Raw genomic sequence first — 19,869 nt, 5'->3', positions numbered from 1 at the left:
ACATCTGCATTCTCTGGGTGTTGGGGAAGCTGCTGATCAACAGGGAGCATTCAGCCAGCCTGTGCTGTGTTTGTGGCAGCAGCAGAGCAATTCCTGGGCAGCAGGGCTGTGGTCAGCACATCTGGTGGCTGTGCACAGCTCCCGGACACTGTGGTGCCTAAAGCAGCAATTCTGTCACAGCTGCAGCATTAAATTCTGCCTGCGCTGCTGGGAAGCTTTGAGACACTTGGTCTAAATGATTCCCTGGTCAGGCAGGAGTGAGCTAAGAACAGGAGATGTCCTCATGCAGCCAGGCCATCAGCTGTGGGCATTCACAGCTGGGTGGTGTTTCAGGGAAGCACAGGAGTATTATATCAATTTTCTGCTGTCCACATCTCTTGTTCTCCTTCGTATCTAATTGTTTAGACCTGTTGTCTATGAATGTTGCTAATATCTTTTGGAATCTTCTTGTGATGTCCACCAACTCAGACTCCATAGCAATGAATTCTAGAAGTTTCCTACCTGCCATGCAAAATGGTATTTACTTTTATCTGTCTCACACTGATCTCCTAGAAGTTGCAATGAATATTGCAGCATATGGTGAGTAGCACTTCTTCACATAACCTTGGTGTAAGTTATGACAGCTTTGTACTTAGCAGGCCTCTCCCCCTTTTCCTCCGTTTGTTGGAATATGATACCTTCTGAGATTATCATCAGGGAAAAAAAAAGAAAAAAACAGCAAAGGAATCTTAACTTTAGAGCTTATTGGCTATTCTTTGATAATTGTCTTAGTAGCTTCATTGTCTAAAGCTGAAACACTGAAACAGCTTTCCTTCTCTGTCCCAAGGCACAGACGAGTGGGAATTCCCCAGTTTATCCTACTGAAACACATCCACAGGTGCAGACCCAGACAGAGGTTCTTTCTCTTACCCAGGATTTTGAAAGGGATGCTAAGGTTTGACATGCTAAAACACCAGGTAAATATGCACACTCGAATAGTGCACATTTTTCTCTGTTATATACATCTGTAATATTGTAAAATTTCAGCTTTTTTGCTTTTTTTTTTTTTTTAATACTAATGAGTTGCAATAACACTGTCAATTCCTGTGGGAACTGGAACAAACAAGGGTGTTCCCTCACCTTCCATTTGTGCTTCCTTTAGGTTGAATCACATTTACCAGTTTAACACCCATTTTTTCAGGATTTTCTGGGAATAAAAAATGAAAGAAGAAAGAAGTCTGTCCTCCCTTTTTTTTGCAGTATTGGATAACAGGTGCTTTTCTACACCCATGGTTTAATCCCTCCCACCTGCATGTGGTTAAGAGGAAATGAGCTGTGCTAACACTGAGACCCTGCTCTGGGTTGAAGGAGGGAGCAGAGCTGGGGCACCAAGTTGCTGTTTTCTTCCCAAAACCACAGCTCTGCTTCTGGCTTACTTATTCTAATTTTCTCCCACTGTGACATTTTTTAAAATAAAAACCAATTCAGCACCCTGTAGTGAAGAAATACTTCCAAAGACACAGCTCAAGTGTGACAGCCCATGGCATTTCCTTGGCTGTCTTGCTTTTACTGATTTTTGATGTTGATTTCAGCTGCTTATTGGTGGCATTAACAGGACCATGGTAAACTGAAAGAAGCCAGAGATATTGAACACAAGCACTATGAACAATGACTTCTCTGCCTGCCCCCCAAGAAATCTGAACTCTAGACTTCCTACAGTGAAGTGTTAAATGGGGTAAGATTTTGTTACAATTTATATTTAATCCTAACAAAAAAGCCCATTCAATGAAAGCCTTAGAAAAGGGAACTGGTTTTTAGTATAAAAACCTGATTTTGCTCACTGTCTTCATGTTAGCCTCAAAACCTGACATAAACCCAGCAAAATTTCGTATCATTTTCCAGTCAGAATGAAATGGGATTGAAAATAAGGTATAAAACACTGGTGTGAAGTTCCACAATGATTCATGTTCTATATTGTGGTGCAGGACTTTTCTTACTAATAACTGAACAAAGAAAGGGTAAATAAAGCAAAACTATCTTGAGAGTAGAAAACCTTTTCTTCCAAAATAAGTCAGAGAGAAAGGTAAGGGCAAAATGAAACGTGTTAGAAAAAATAAATAAATTAAAAGCCACGGTCAGGTTTGATTAGAAAAGAACACTTAGGCACTGCCTTACCTTTTACACAAGTGTTTACATAATGTGAAAGTCAACAGCTACATCTGTCTACACTAATATTTTTTTTATAGCTGAGGCCTTTGAAATTACACAGGGGTATTTTAAGACAAGTTTGTTAATTTTCCATCCCTTTCTCCCTCCTTAACCAAAGGACAGTGAGGTTTTAGTGCTTTCTCATAATCCTTCTCTCTAGTGATATCTTTATATTTAACTATAATAATTAATTTACCCTTCCTTTTAAAATTATACATATATCTATTGGATTATGTTTTCTTTTGGAACAAAGTGAATTTAAGCAATGAAATCCATTTGCACTTGAAAGTTCTTGGCTCTATGCATTTGTGTTGCCCTTTTCTAATTTTTGTGTACAGAAAGGTCATGTACAAAGCGTTCTTCACTGAGTCCTTAGTAAACAACACTTGGATAACTTACTGACCCATAGTACTAGCACAGAATAACCTTTTTATTTCCATAAGATCATACTCAAAAAAAACCCCTGACCCACCAAAACAACAAACAAACCCAATGCCATCTTTTTACCTGTTCAGTCTCACTGAGGATATTATCATGCAACTGGGTATCTAAGAATTCTGATAAAATTTTGTAGCCAATGTGGGTAAAGATAAAGATGGGAGAAGAAGAATATGAGGAACACTAACAAGATAATTCATAATTTTGAGTGAGGCCATCTCAAACAATTCCTTTTACTTCTCTAAACAGAGGTACACTTGTATTCTCTGAAGTGCATAAAAACATAATCTAGTGGATATGCTCAAAAGAGTAATGGAAAAGGTATCACAGCATTTATCAGAGTATTTCTTGTTGAAAACCTGGTCCAACGTTAAAAGTCATTTAAGGGAATGATTGCTTCATTATTTTGAAACTTATAGTTTCTCTGTGTCAAGAAACTGGGTTTTTAGCTTTGTCAGTTAATCAAACACTTGAAAGTTTAAATCCTGGGGGAACCTCTTGTTTATATAAAGTCTCAGTCTGATGAGTCATATTGGGATGAGGTGGTTTGGGAGCATTTCATCTATCAAAAACATCAATATCCACAGTCTCTAGCCTTTCATAAAAAGCTTGGATAGATGGATTTTATTTTATGAGATAAAAACTCTCTCTGATTTTGTAGTTCTGCAAAACCTAAGTAACCTTCATAGAGTGTTTTTCTTCCTGGAAGAATTAGTGAAGTATATCCAAAGTACCTTTCATGATATTCTCTTACTTTTTAAGAGAGGAGCTTTGAACATCTGAATTGACTATTATATTCATCTCTATTTTTCCGTTTTAAGCATCTCAGCAGACATAGCCTAAAAATATTTTTGATGTCCTACAGTAACACTTCTAAAGTGGTTAAGAATTAACTTAGCAAATATGTTAAAAATGAGCTGGCAACTAAATATAGATTTCAAATTTTTATGTCATAAGAATTTGACAAGAATTTACAGCTATAAAGACAACAGGAACAACAAGAAATGTTGAAGACAGCTGCAGTGTATTATGTCTTTGAAAAAGTTTAATAAAGAAAGGCCTTAATAATAAACATAAAGAGGCAAAAAGAATCTTAAACGGTGTTAGTATTCATCGTTTACAGGAAAAGAAGAGAACAAAAAATAAAATACAGAAAAAAGAAAAAAGGTAGCAGAAAAGGAAGGCAAACAAACAAACCAAACAAGCAAAAAAACCAAACAGTTTTAATTCCTTACCTTTTGTCCTAGACAGATAAAGCCTTTGTTTTGTTAATCACAACTATACTTAGATGACAGACCTCCCTGCTTGTAGCTTGCTCGGGATAAATCAGGCAGTCCTCTGCCCTGGCTGGATTACAGGTGCTAACCATGCTGATATGATAGACTAAATTTGCAGCTGAAAGTCCTTATCCCTCAGCAGACTGTGACAGACACTGATGAAAGTGAATCAAGAAGAGTCTTTGCAAAGCAAAGGTATTTATTCTTCTACCCAAAGATACAAAGGATATCCTGTTACAGGGTAAAAGAGTAATTTTTCATATTCATATTTCCCCCTGTCTACACTCTAATATTTCCTTGCAACCGATATGAAGGTTCCTTTCAGGTTAAAAACCTTTGCCTGTGAGAAGCTGATTATTCAGTTTCTGCCATATTTTTGCATTTCCTCTCATCAGGCTGATAATCCATTTCCTTTTATCACCTTTACAGTCTAGGACACCCTTTGACCTAAGGCTTTCCACCTTTAACACAACTGTGCAATGCTGTGTGGAGAGATTTTCCCAATTGATCACAAAGCCATTATAAGTACAACTTCTTTGAAACTAATTACCTGTAGTTTTTCCCTTTGTGCATATCATGTATACTGTCCCCCCAAAAAAACCCATTTGCTTTGTTAGTAATTTTCAAGCAGGCAAGGCAATATCAGACTAATATTCTGAAAAGTGCCTTATCCATATATATATGTATATATATATATGTGAAGCTTCTTACCTAATTCCAGTATTATTCACAATCTTCTCAGAGAAGTAGAAAAACCCTGCTGTGAATAACATTTTTGAGAATGGCTTTCTCATAGTCATGAGACAGATCAACAAGAGAACTTATGTGAAATCAGAAGACAACTTAGCGGTGAATTGCATCAGAAATATCCCTTGTATTCTACTATTGTAAGCAGCAGGGAAGCTAGAAATGGACAAAAAGATTTTCTAAAAAAAAAGAAAAAAAAAAGATAAACCCAAAGAAAGTTTGTGGGGGAGATGCTATAGGGATGTAGCCCAGAATTTAATTTAAATGAACTCAGAAACTTCCACAGCAGAGAACAGCTGCATAGTTGCCATTCTATAACCTGTCCTTCTGGTATTCCATTTTACACAAATCTCTCCTACTTTTATATTATAATATAAAAGTTATAAATGTTATAATATAAGAGTTATAAATGACTCCTACTTTCAAACACTTTTGGCTTTTCGTTTCATCCCCCCCTCCATTTTTTTCACTTTCTCTGAATCTGACCAACTTCCCAAAAAAAACAGATTGGGCATTTCTACTCCTTTATTACTTCTCAAGACGTTTCTGCACCAGACAGGTAATTATATCCATGAAAGGCAAAGTTTTGTGAACTACTTTATTTCTGCCTTCCATCACTTATGAATCTAGAAGCAAAAAATGAAGGAGGGAGAAAGACGCTGCCATATTTCCAAATTTTTGAGGCCAGGCTACAGCTTAGGAGCAAACAGAATAGAAGAATACTGTCAAACTCATGTATACCATAAAGAAGACAGGTAAACCTCTTCTAAATACACCATCAGGTCAGGGAATAGGTACTGACTTCCTTTTTTTTTCAAAATAAACCTTGAAAAGACCTGGACATTTTAATGCATTTTTAGTAGTTCAAATCAAAATGCCAAGTATCTTGAACACTTTTAGTAGCCAGCTAATAACCACACTTTTTTATATGTATTTTAAAGTCTCAGGCTAAAAACATCTTAAGTTCAGAGGAAACACTACAACCTCTACAGTTTATGAACAGCTTTAATAAAAAGTGCACTTTAAAACCTTGTCTTTAAAAAACAATGGTATGTATGGCTATACTGTTCATTTTATGTTGCCAGTTTATAAATAATTTATATTTCTTTTAAATTTTAACCAGGAAGAAAGAAAAGTCCTCCACAGAAGTATAACATGGCTTTCAAAAAGATTCCTGAGGCTAAAAAGGCAGAAGGAGAGGTGTAAGCAAGTGCAGCAGCAGGAAAGACAAAAAAAAAAAAAAAAAAAAAAAAAAAAAAAAAAGAAGAAACAAACAAAAACCCTGCCTTGCTTTGTGGGGAACAGAGGCCTTGCAGGAGCGATGGCCACTGTGAGCTCACTGGAAATAGCTCGAGGACAAAGCAGTAGTTCCCTGACACTTCACAGGGAACTCCTGCAGGTTGGCCTGGACTCGGCCACAGATTAGATAAGGTGTTTTCCAATTCCTGTAAAGTGGGAATTGGAAAAGATGCTGGATTTGTATCAGAATTCTTGTCCTGAAGGCCTGATATGGCCTGAGTGCACAATGCTGCACCTGCTCAGGTGGATGCACAATGTGTTATCTGCCTTGCAGCTGCTCTGCAGCTCTCACAGGCAATGGCTAAGAGATCCCTAATGACATATCAGTCATTAAAGCCTTGTTTTTAGGAGATTGTGCAAGAAAGCAAAGGGATGGAGACCTCTAGAAGGTGCATCTCCCTCATGGCTGCAATAAGGGAAGGCAGGCTCTGCGAAGCTGACCCCTCAGCTGGAGAATGGAAATCCAGCAGAGCTCACATCCACACTGATGGCCAGGAAATCTCACACAGGAAAAGAAGTGAAGTCCACTCACAGAAGCACACTGATGCCCTGAAATCTTCTTTAAAATTCTGGAGCTGAGAGTACTTTGGATCAGCACTGGAGCACATCGGTACTGCACGCCCTTCCCCTGTTCTGCCTGGGATTGGTGCCATATATTGATGTGCAAATTACAAAGACAAATCCCTTTCCTTTCAGTCTCATAAGCTAAGACCTACACTCTCAGATAAGAGCAGGGAAGGGAAGAGAGGAGAAGCTATACACAGATAAGTGAATCTAAAGAATAATTGTCACACCTTCCTTAAATATTTTATCGCTGTTCCTAAAGGCTTTTTCTTCCCTGTCAGAGTGTAGCTGAAATGATAAATGGCATGTAACAACTTTATCCACGTGAAAAATTGTTGATTAAACATTGAAGTCTTAATGGCCTGGTTTCACTGTAATTCTAGTTCTATATGTTTCTAAGTATGCAGTCAGTGTTCAAACAGCTACATTTTTGGGCTTCTTATGGCGCTGTTTACACCTTGTTGATTCCTTCTTAACCTCTAAGAGCTATTGAAAAATTAGTAGATTATTCTTTTTCAGCAGTTGTAAGTAAAGCATGACTATAAGAACAAAGGACGATGGGAACCTCCGTGGATTAAATGGACAATATCTGAAAAGAAATGTATTTCAAAGACATGCAAATGTCAGCAGTATTAAGATAATATAGTGCTCAAGTGGATGCATCAGAATGGCTGCTGAAAATTACTGGGATTAACCAGGAACTATGTTCTTAATGTTAATGAAGTACTGCTGGGGATAGGAAAGCTGCAGCAAAGCATAATGATAGGATGTGCACACCTTAGTTACTATTCATGTCAGAGAACAGAGGAAAGTAACACCTTCTCATCTGGCATATCTTCAGGCCTGTTTATGACACTGTGTCTCTTCACACCAGTTTACAAGCACAGTGCATCCCCATCCAGGGGAGCAAGCACTGGGGAAAATACTGATTTATCAGAAATAGCAGAGAAAAAATAGCAGAAAGAGCTTCAGCACCACTTATTTTAAATGCTTTGCGTTTTTATATTACAGGATTAAGAAAGGTACATTTTCTTAAACTAGCCTGGTTTACACAGGCAATGCTGAAGAGCCACACAGAGATAATGGGATAATGGTGGGGACTGCAAAAAACAAGAAGCAGGCAGTGACTGCTGTCACCCCACATTTCCAGTTCCTTTTTTTTCCTTAACCAGCATCATGTCTGTTGGTCATATCCTCAATGCAAGTTGAGATCTGAAGGGCCTATAAAGGAATTAATGAGAAAATACTATTATGAGATTTTTTTCCCCTTTGACAAGTCCTGATTTTTGACTGCTTAGATATTTCAGGCTGCCACACTGATGGATGTTCACATGCTTAATTTGCACTGTTTTGAATTTGCCTGCACTGTGTCCCAACATTCACAAGAAACTTTGTCTCTGTTATTACAATAAGCTGAAAAAACCCATCTAAGAGATGCCAGCTGTGTTTTCTGAATTAAGGTCAAATGCTTGCTGGCACGAGAATCAAAGAGGAAAATGAAGAGTGGCTGATTCATTTCCGCTTTTTCCATTAAGTAAACAGTTGAAAATCTCATTCACAGTTATTTGCTTGTCCAAATACTACTTGTTTGAAATCATTTGCTGCTGATGTAAGACACAGTCAAGGAGAAGCCTCATTAAACTAAAATTCCTTCCTGCACTTGAGGTGCAGTGACAACACCCAGAGAGCTGATGAAAGGACCAGAGCTGCATCTGGGATGACAAGCAAGGACTTCAGTGCCAACCCTCATTAACCAAGGTATGCACTTCTTGACTTTCAATGCATGTAAGAACATTGTGAAGTTTGGGAGATGAAGCAAAATATCCTCTTTTCACCAGATAAGAGCACATTAATAACTAGCCATAGCAATGACATTTCTAAGATCTTCACTTGAATTGTGTCTTCTCAGCAAGTAACCAAATGTTTGTTGCTATATACAACAGTTAATAGGAGCACCAAAGGAATGAAAACACACCAGAAAATTTTTCTACCTCAGGTATTTTTTTTCACCAGTGTCAAAAAAAGCTGATGTTGAAGCACATTGTATTAAATCATAATGAATAATGTTCTATGCTATCAAGATAATATAGCAATATCCTAATAATAATACACTGGGAACTTATGATTATTTGTATTTCAGAGCTAAATCCTATATGATGTTTTGTGTCAATTTCTTTTGCATCTAAAAATAACATATGAAACAGCAATACAATAAAGGGAAAAAGAGACAAACATTATTTACTTTCAGGAGTTTGCTTTTCTTTTCCCTAATGTGTCATTATCTCCAGACAGAGGGGAGTGCTTTAGTTCACACAAACTTCTCTCACACAGAAAATTATTCATTAGTACCTTCATGGTAATAATTTTAGCACTGTAAAGGAGATATCCTCAAGCTCTCCATGGGATCCAGCTCCATTAGCATCTACTCCCAGCAAGCCACAAAGCCTATGTTCAATGCTTACCAGCACAGCAACAGCTGTACTGAGTCAGACGAAAGTTCAGCTTGCCCAGTCCCTTATCTCCAGCACCAGGGATAAGCAGATGTCTAGGGAACAGGCCAGGCACAGATCTCAGGCATTTCTGATACCAAGCACAGTTTAAAAATACTCTGTAAACATTAAGGACTTGCCTTTTCATGAACTTAGGCAGTTTTCCCTTGAATTACTGTGAATTTTCACCATCTGCCATATCCATCGACAAGAAATTCCCAAAGCTTACCAGTCATTTTATGAAAAATTATGTCCCTGCTTTGCAACAAAGCTGGTTCTTTCAGTTTAACTTACACTTAAACATGTCTATTTGTAGAGAGAATGAACCAGCAGTCCTTAACAACTACCTCTGTACCATTTACAATTTTGGGAACGTTTGTAATGTTCCCCTCTGTACCAAATAGGCCACCACAAGGTGTATTTTCTGTGCCCTTCAAGGAATGTTTATAAAATGTTTATCAAACAGGCTTTTCCCTTGCAAAAGGAATTCCAACCCCCCAAAAACTTTGTCTTTTTTCAGATGTCTGCTAATTCTAGTCCTTTTTATAAATTTTATTATTTGAGAAGCTCAGATGTCAGTTCTGCAGACATGTACATTCTGGGATGTATCCTATGTCTCCTGGAGCTCTGTTGTCCTGAGCTATCCAGGTGGCTTTCAGCATTGAGTTTCCTGTCACAGTTCATAATTCATCAATCTCATCCTTGAATTCCCATCAAATGCTGGGCTAAAACCTTCTGGTCCTGCTGACTTCCTGCTGCTCATTTTGCCTGTTTGTTCCAGAATCACCTCCGCAGTCCATTTAAATCCTGCTGGTGAGCACCTCAGAACAGAGGGACTCAGTCTGTAATATATCCAGGTTCCTTTACCACAGAAAACATGGATGTAGCAAATTCATCTAGCTTCTTTTTAAATCTTGATTCTCTGATATCAAAAATGTACCGACAAACTTTCCATTATTTAATTTTAAAAAAAACCTTTTATTTTCAAGTTTCTTTTCTAGTTATTCCTTAAACACTTCTTCCCTCCCCCTGCTTTTATTGGTGGTTTGCTTTATTGAATTTTTATATCTAATCTGCCAAAAGCTAAGAATCTTCTTCCTCTGAAAAACAAGTTCAGCTTTCCAAATTATGGCTTTGCCCTTTTTATTACTTTTTCTTCTCTTTAGCTTCACCAAATCCTCCTTCTCAAGGGTTTCTGCTAGGTGATATGAATTGACCTACTGGTTCTAAACTCTATTTTATTTTTCTAACATAGTCCTCAGGCTGCCTGGAAAAATTTAATTCTCTTAGTTGCCCCTTATAGCTTCTTTTTAACAAGATTCTTTGTTTTTATGTAGTTCCCCTTTTTGATGTTGATTACCATATAATTGCCCAGACTTTGTTTTTTGCCTCTAGGTGCAAAGTACAAGTAAATACTTTTTAAAGGACGACCTGAATGAAGATGGTGCTGAGAGCTCCCTCAGTCTGTCACTCCCAGCAAACTGATTCCCACTGGAGCATCCTAGAAATCATGTGTGTGACGGAGCAAGGTAGGCTAGGGATGTTTGAGAGCAATAGAAAACCCTGAAAACCTCACAAACAAACAAAAAAACCAAACAAACAACAAAAAAGTATTTCCAAATCACAGAGTCAGTCTTTCCTCAGGTCTTAAGTCATGTAATTGTTGGAAACTGTTTACCATGGTGCTTGAAATAGTATGGATAGATGTGGAAATTTCATTTTAACCAGCCAAACTCAGGGCTGAGAAATCTCCAAGATCTTCCCTGCACTGAAAAGTCAAAGACTACCTCAATCAAACAATGAATAATTTGCAAGCTACAGTAGTAATAAATTAACACAATTTATTATTTCTCTTTTTGTGTTCTATTGCTAGTGGTTGATCCAAAACCTGCATAATTTTATGTGTAAGTGTAGCTAAACACTTTTCTACAGAAACTGAAGTATCTAAAAGACCAAACATCACATCCTCTTCAAAAACTTTTTTCTCATGTTTTAATTTGCAGTCTACTACTCAATTAGAATTATCTGCTATTTCAATTATATCTATTATTCTATGTCATGGGCCTTTTTTATTTTAGAATGTGTTTCCACCTGAGAGCAAGGAAAAGAATTATTTCAAAAGCCATACACATGCAAAATGGATTTAACGAGCACTAAAAATGCTGTGTGCAGTTGTTTTTCATACTGTACTTTCTGCACTTTTATGGGTAAACACTGCAAAAAAAGGGATGCTTAAAAAAGAGGAAAAGCAATTATTGAATTGAGCCTATTAGGCAATGTGATCATTTTACAGAACACAAAAGGGGAAGTTCTTAAGCACTGCAGGAGGCTTTATTGTAAAGTGTAATTTTCAGACAGCCACTAATGCTCCCACCTGCTTCTTTTTGTGTCACACTTTTTATAACACCAATTTCCCTGCTCTCTGCAAAATACTGGGGGAAAAAATTACAAAAACGTATAGAATGTCCCAGCTGTGAAAAGAAGATACAAGCTCCCGGAAGGACAGGATGTTTAATACAAACTGAAATTTAATCTGTGGGATATACATGCTCTATCTCAGCAAAAATGTTACCTGCTTTGTAGTATGTTATCTTCTACATCATGCCATAATTCCACAGTGGAGGTGTAAAGTCAATGAAATACTGGTGTAGAAGGTCTCAAACTGAATATTTACACAATCCTTTAAAATAATTGGCCTTTTCCTGCAAAGGCAAGCTATATATCTGCGAAGTTTCACCAGGCAGCTTTTTTCCTACAAGTCATATGATGTTCTTCATAAGATTTCAGGACATTTTACTGAAAATGAGCACTCATTAAACATAACGTATAATAGATACATACTAAATCAAGGCAGGAGATATAATTAGCATGTACTCCTTCGAAATGACAATAAATTAAAAATTGGTCAACTACCCAAAGAAAGTAATTGCAGCAATGATGGTTAAGTACTGGCAAATATTGCCAAACTTGACTTTAGCAGAGGTTTGGGCTGGAATCAGTGACTAGAATTGTTTTAAAAACAAACTGCACATAGAATGTGGATACTGAAAATGCTCATTGCTATTAACAGTTATGCATATTCCAATTTACAAAATTTCTGTCACAGGCTAAGTGATCAGCGTATGATGCACAGGATGTATTTTCTCGTTACCTTCCTGACTGAAAATGCTTGAAATATATTTGATACTGATAAAATTTTCTTTATATACACACTGCTGCCTGTGTGGGTGGAGAATGTAGGTGCTTAATTTACAAGTCTGGCTGATGAGAAGACATTTTTCTGTGGTTGACAATAACCACAGGATACAGAGTGATTAACGTCAGCTGACACAGGATGTATCCCATCAGATCAAATTAACAGGAGGTTGGGTTTGAGTTAACAATCACCTCCTCAAATAGAATAAGTTCCTTTTGGAGGAATGGAAGCTCACACTTGTCCAAACAGAAAAAGGCACAGAGAGAACCTAAATGGGATAAAGGTACAATAATGAAAAAGCACTGTTTAAAAGAAGAAGATAAAGGAGGAACATTTCAAGAAGCTATAACAAGGCTGAAGAGACAGACAGCACAGAGATAGCAGCTGTATCTGTGGAAGACAGCCTCTATCTAACTGCTGAACAAGCCGAATTCACAGAAAGACAACTTGGACTGGACAGAGAGCAAGACAAAAGACAGGAGTAGGAGAGCCTGAGCTATCATGAGAGCTGCTCCCAGTGACAAGGAACACTTGGGCTGAGAACTGAGGAGGCTTTCTTACCTTTCTCCAAGTCTAAATCCATAGCAATAATACTGTATCCTATCTGTGTAGGCATTTATTCGAGCATATATTCACAGAACCTTGCCCAAAGCTATGTGTGACATGTGTCCCTGGAAACTTCACTGTAAACTCAGAGTGTTCAGAAAGCATAAATCAGATAAAGAAAGATACTTTCAATTAATGCAAGTTCTGGGATCAAGGCAAAGAACACCAGGGAGGCTCCTGGTTTGCTAAATGCACAGCAGTTTTCTTCAAAACCATTCCCCTTTCTGCCAAAACAAAGATCTAAACAAATAGCAGTGGAACTCCAGTACTTAGCTTCCCCTCCTTTCTTTTTTTTTTTTTCTTTCTTCACTTACTTTATTTCAGTTGTAGGTGGTCCTTTCCAGACAAACCCGGAAAAAGACTCTTACAGTTCAGGATTTCAGGACGAAGCTTAAGGATAAATACTTTGATACCACATCCATGTTTTTCCAGAGTAAGATTTCATCTTTGATATGGACAAATTAATCCAATTTTCCAAATCATTAATATTTATTGATACTGCCTGAGCATCCAGTTTGGGCTGTGGATTCATTCTGCACGGTGATTTATAAACACAGAAACATGGATGCTTTTCCAGATTCATTATGATAATTCATATAGGCAGAACTGATACCAGCATTCCCTTCTAGGCTGCTAGGAATGTATGGCACAAATCCAGATAGCAGTGAATAAAATCTGTATAGAAAATGAGAAAGTTTCTTACAGAACTTCCGTCTCACCTGCCAGAGAATCCAGGAAGGACATCACATCCTGCCACAGTTTTCAGAGAGCAAATCATTGTCACGTCTCTCATCATACAAAGCAAATCAGGAAATCCAAATGTGTCCCCTCATTTACCAAAATTTATCAAAATACCTTCCTCAGGTTCACATCTTCCCACTTTGAATCAGTTTGAACTAAGGTAACTATTCAGAAGAAGGAAGAGATTTTCTGCTCTTTTCTTTACAGTGCAATTCATCCTCGAGCCTGTGACAAAATCATTCATGAGATAAATGTTTCTATAATTTTTTTAGCAATGGAACAAAAGACAGGATATTGCATGGAGATACCACACACATTGTTTACAATGACTTTATAGCCCAAGCCTGATTCTTTGGTGTTCACTTATTATTAAAAGTGATCACCTTTTCTTGCATTAAGAGGTTTCTTTGTCTATACTTTATACTACTCTGTACCTATTAGTTTGTTATTAATTGTGCTTTTCTCAATAACTTCCATGAGCTTACGAATAATGGTATTCTAATGAAGGATACCTATGTGAGTTTTCTGAAATAAAAATCTTCCCTATTTATCTCAAACAAGGCCAAATACTCACTTTACATTAGTCAACCAACAGTACTATGATTCCCCTGAGCTGCATGGAATGGAAAGACATTTCTCTAAAGCACACAGGAGACAGCTAACTCTCTCTTTGTTTCCTGTGCCCTAATTATTCCATTATATTTTGACGTCCTTTCTCCTGAAATGACACTGACTTAGAAAACTCACATATTTCATGCATGCTTTGATGAGAGCACTGACTAAGAATATTAAATATTGAACCTTTCATTATGGGTCAGTTTTTGAATTTACTTTTGGGGCAGTTTTGAGTCACTAGACTATATTGTAAAGACACAACAGTGTGTAGAAATTACAGCTTGCAATGAGAAAATATTGGCTTTTAAAAAATTTTGTAAGCACAGATGACTGCAAATGATCATTTTGTTCTTTACTTTTTATATTCTTTACAGATATCTCATGTTTATTTTAAAATACTCAAAATGCTGTCAGGCATTGTGACTTCAGAAAAGTCTAGAAATTGCAAAAAAAGGATATCTGTGATTTCTGAAGTTTAATTACAGTTCCTTGTTTGGAAAATAAACAAAGCCCTGGTAAAACTGTATTATGCTAAAAAAAATAAGAAATAAATGGAAAAGAGTCACCGACACCTTACAGATATATTAGTCAAATTCATTGATTACAACGTTACAGACTGACAACTGTCCAGGGATCCAGCCAAAAATATTGGAATACAAAATAGCTCTACAAATTGAAAACACAGGATATTCAAATTTGTTTGAAACTGCACAATAGCACCCCCAAAAAAAGAATGATGCTGAATAGTGGTGTCAGTTATGGAGGGTCTTCACCTAAATTATGCAGAGAAATGGCTAAATGCATTTAAACCTCCAATTTGGAGGGAAAAAAACCCCAAAACCAAAACACAACAACTCTGGACATCAATATCATCAAAATTGCCAATAGGGTGAAGAAACCAGTGACTGAGTCTTGCAAAAGGAAAGACTAAGCTAACACAAATACACTTATTCTAAGTTTTCCGAAAGAAAACTCTTAAATTTGTTCTACCAACTGGGCATTGAGCAATTGGACAAAAACCTCACAAATTCTATATCTCAAAGTCCCTTAAAATATTACAGAATTAGGGTATGCTTCTGTTGTGAGTCATGTTTATCTGTGGTAAACTGATGAATATATTTCCTTTTTTCCTTCTCATCAACAGAAAATTTTAATTGAAATATCATAGATTTATGCATATGATATTCCAAACACAAGCCTTCTGCTGTTTCTTAGAGCTGGTGCCCAAAATGCTCCACAGCTGGATCAGAGCATCACCAAATCCACATAGCTGCCTCTGCAAAACCATCACAGAGCAGGCAGGAAACCTGGCCTGCTCTTTTGATTGCTATCATCACACTTCCACAGCAGCAATGCAGTGCTTACCCAAAACAAGGTAATTTTCAGCTCCTGCCTCAAAGTAACAGAAATAAGCACATGGTCTGAGTGGAGTCAGAGTTATCCTCATCCTCCCAGCGCTGAGCAGAGGTGAAACAGCACAGTCACAGAATTAGTGTGCTCTGTCTTACACCCCTTCATGTTACCTCACTGAATCACATCTCCATCCTACTCTCCACCCCCTCTCCCATCCCCCAGCTTCTCTTCTCCCCCTTATCCCACTCTCAGCACCCCTGTTCCAACACTGGTACCTCTGTAGCTCATGAAGTGAGGTGACATGAACCCATCCCTAAACCTCAGAGTCTGGGATAACCCCAGCCCATCTCACACATGGTGACAATTGATACCACTGACATCCAAGGGTCTGAGGACAATTCTCCTCCTTTCCAAAGTCACGGCTATTGACTGGACAAGATAAATCTTACCTCAGCAGGGCCCTAGATCTAACACCTAGTACAGCTGTTCTTTGTCACTCTGCTGTATCTCTGGAAGATGCTGTTTCAGCAGGAGATGCAGAGTGCAGCTGATTTCCCAGAGCTGTTGGTCTGAGCAAGCCTTCCCTCCCCTTTCCTGCTACAGGGCTGTAAGTTAGGAGGGGCTTTTACTCAGGACTGTGCTGTAGATTGGAAACACAGTATTTGGTGATGAGCTGTAAGATGGGGTAAATCCATTCTAGCTTCAGCCTCACCCTGCTTCTCCCATTTGGGAAAGAATTACTCAGCAGCAACTATCAGTATCATCAGTGTCACCACAGCCACCACCTGGCTTCACTCTTTCTCAGTTTTCATCTCAAATGTCATTTTGAAGCTTGTGAAAATTGCTCTGGGATGAGAGAGAAATGCACCTCTAGGTAAGTGTTCATTTACTGGTGAGATTCAGTGCTGCCCACATGAAACAGGAGAGACTGATGTGTCTGTGACAGAAAATATGAAGAAATTAACCCACAGTGAGCAAATGGCTGTGAAGGACCATGGCTGGCTCTGGGCTCTCCACAAGCTCACAGTTGATCACTTAACTTGTGACACTGACATATTTGGGCCCTGTGGACCTCAGATAAATAAATAAATCAATCAGAAAACACCTTAATTGAAGCTCCATTTTAATTTCCAAGTTTTAACTAGTGCCTCCTAAAGGTATAAAGGTATAACGTATGTTTATAATACTATGTGTAACAAATAGAAAATACTGTGTATGTCAAGGTGAAACATTGCAATTCTAGAATGTTTTACTGCTTTCAGAAATAGCTAACAAATACAGGGGTCTGGAGGAAAACCTAGTATCTGAGCATAATTATTGTGTCTTTTATTAACAGAGAGTGCTGGGGAGGGAGGAGCTGAGTGGGGCTAGAATGCCTCAAACCTATAAGCCAAAGAGAACCCTTTACATGTAGCTGTCACCTGTTAAGCCATGAGAAAAACACTGAGATAAAGAAAATGCTAAATATCACCCAGCCAATGGTGCACTCAGGGCAATCAGCCCTGACCTCTCTCCTGAAATTAAGCACTTGCACATCTTTGGCAGAATTTGAAAATAATGGGGAAACAGACTCTATCTCCTCATCCTCAGGGGAATGCTCAAAGGATATTAGGCAAAGGATAATTCCTTCTCCTTCAGGTATGTTCTAAAAGCAAGAGGTGGCTCACAAAGGATTTTTGTGCTACCTGCAGAGGTGTCTGTCTCAGGAACACATCAGAAGTGCACATTTACACAGAAGACCAATTTCACTGCATCAGGTAAGACTAATTAGATAGATTTCCAGTGTTTTGGTCTCAGGCAAGGTAGAACATGATCTAGGTGCTGACTTGCTCAGCCCAGTCAAGATCTGGGTGGAGGAGTTGCTTTAAAATGATGCAGGCATATGATATAAAAAAGAGAAGTACCTATGGTCTTTAAATTATGCCAGACATAACTCAGAAGAGCTTTTCAAAACAGAAACTTTGGACTTAAATGCCTGACTTGACCTAAATCTGACTTCAGGCTCCTACATAAAGCAATTCAATAAAGCCAATAAAGTTACACCAGGGAAAAAATCAGCCATAAGTGACATGATTTTTGGCATGCAATTTGCACTTTTTGTAGATCCAAAGTATTATTCCATTACCATTTTCAAGACCAGTCTAATCTATGTATCATCACTACACTATAGATTGATATTCTGAGCAGAAGGTCACTATTTAAGAAACTTGATTCATATTAATTTAGTAATTAGCATTTGGATTATTTATATACCTTTATGAGTAAATATATAATAGCTTGTCTGAGAAGTTACTCTTCCCAAGAATGAAGTCTCTTTAAATAGTAGATTCTGTGCAAGGGTTGATCTCTGCAGATCCACCCTTAAAGGTATTTATGGCAAAGATGTTAATTCCCAAGGAACACAATTTAGATTCTTAAAGCAGGCTACACCTTTCCAAATGCTGGTAGAAACAGGTGGCCAACTTGGTTATATCATTAAACTTTAAATTTCCCTGTAAGGGGCAGCCAAAGTTCAATATATTTTTTCTAAGGAGTTGATGTGGGAAGATTTTATTGAGATGTTTTCTGTCATCAATTCAGTGATGCAAACAGTGACTGATTAAACCTGCACGTCTTTCAGGTTGATATAGCTGACCAAAAAAAACCCCAAGCCCCTCACAGTTGGAATTCTTCCTGAAAACTAAAAGAGATGACAAAGTAAAAGACCAATCTTCTATAGACATTAACGAAGACAGGCTTCAAGGGGTTTTCTATACCAGAAAGTACTTTACACCCCAGGAGGAGACAAAACCAGCAGATTTCTGCAGCTGAGGATTGCAGTCACAGCAGAATAAGTAACATAACAAAAAACATATTACTTGTTAAATCACTTACACTGGTTTTCCTTTGGATTCACAAGTCAAAACTATAGATTGTCCTTCTTCAGGCCATGAATTGGAAGAAATTATTTTAACTAAAGGTGTATCTAGGAAGAAAAAAATAGACAACTTGTTGATATACACAAAAAAGATTTATTATCTAAGAGTACATTATTCTCTATTTACAACAGAATAAACCACAGATTTAATTTACACTTGGAGACAGTTTCATATGGAGCCTTGTGCAATTTCCATTGTCTTCAGGAAGGCAGTAAAATGACCAATGTAACTAAAGCAGTAACTTTTTATAGCCCTAGGAAACACAGAGAGACAGCATGTATATACTCAGGGGAAACAACTTTGTATTTCGGTATTTGATGCAAACACTCCATATGACTATTTGAAAATCTGATATCTTACAACAAAATAAAAAAACATTGAGGATGAATAACAAGTACTCCATGCATTTGTTTGCCTATTTTTGGGCTGATATGATGGAATGCTGCTATTAGAGGAATGAATGCAACAGTGTACATTTGAATAAGAACTCTTTTGTTGTTGCAGAAGCTTGAAACTCGTAATAAGAAAGCTACAATGGGCTTTCAGATAAAATACCTTGTTACAGACATTCTACAGGATATTATTTCTGAAATGCAATAAAGCTGCCCCTACAACAGAACAATTTTAAACCGAATTTGCAAAGAGAATGTTTCACGTATCTGCAGAAAGCATTACAGAAGAGTCTGCAATCTGTCCAATGTGATGGGAATAGTTTCAAATTTTAATTGCAAAAAGATACACAATATAGCTACTGTGAATTCAGGCAGAATAGAGCATTTGAAGTAGATCTTTAACTTCTAAAAAATTTGGCCAGCTGGCTTGCAAGAATACACTCTCATAGTCAACATACAAGTTAAAGGGGCACCTTTTATATGGAAAAAAAAAAGAAAATATGATAAATAAAGGAATGTAACACATTTTTCCCTTAGGAAGAGGAAAAAAAGTTCACTGTCATAATTAAAAAAAATTCAGAATCAGTAGAAAAATTTCTTGTTTTCTCCAGTTTCTTCCTCAATAGTTTTCTAATACAAACCACTTTAACCTGCAAATCTAGGTTATCTAACTTTTGTCTCATTCAATTTGCAGTTGCTGTTTTCCTTAGCAATGACACCACAGATGTCCTGTTATCAAGCAAATGTCAAAGAGCTCGACAATATGACACCACAAAATCAAACAGAAAAATAAAAGATATGCTGTAACAATATAGTCTCTTATTGTGATGCCAATAGTCCTGTTGGACACTAAATGGCATCTGAACAATTATGATGATGGAAAGGTTTTTTCCAACTTTTGATTTTTATTTTTATACATCACAGCATGGCACAAGACAAGAAAAGGGAAAGGTTTAGTGCAGACTGGCTGTAATTCCACTGAAAGTATTTTCAGCATCATTCAGCTCTCCAGAGCAGCTGCACTAACCTAACACCAGCAGCAAATCT

The 19,869-nt window shown here is 37.5% G+C and overlaps 1 protein-coding gene across 3 annotated transcripts in view; it reads right to left on the bottom strand.

The window, feature by feature from the left end:
* The window catches only part of CADM2 (cell adhesion molecule 2), a 558,998-nt gene that overhangs the window by 65,651 nt on the left and 473,478 nt on the right, over positions 1–19,869 (bottom strand). For all 3 annotated transcript variants that reach the window (XM_085075225.1, XM_085075236.1, XM_085075245.1), the window contains one exon: positions 18,387–18,477. In XM_085075225.1, the coding sequence (XP_084931351.1) occupies positions 18,387–18,477 (91 nt within the window). The remainder of the gene's footprint in view (positions 1–18,386; positions 18,478–19,869) is intronic.

The sequence above is a fragment of the Lichenostomus cassidix genome, chromosome 1 (genome assembly GCF_008360975.1).
Source record: "Lichenostomus cassidix isolate B80296 chromosome 1, HeHo_3.0, whole genome shotgun sequence".
In the NCBI taxonomy this organism is placed as follows: Eukaryota; Metazoa; Chordata; class Aves; order Passeriformes; family Meliphagidae; genus Lichenostomus; species Lichenostomus cassidix.
The sequence above is the reverse complement of the archived record's forward strand: the minus strand, read 5'-3'. Positions and strand labels throughout refer to the sequence as shown.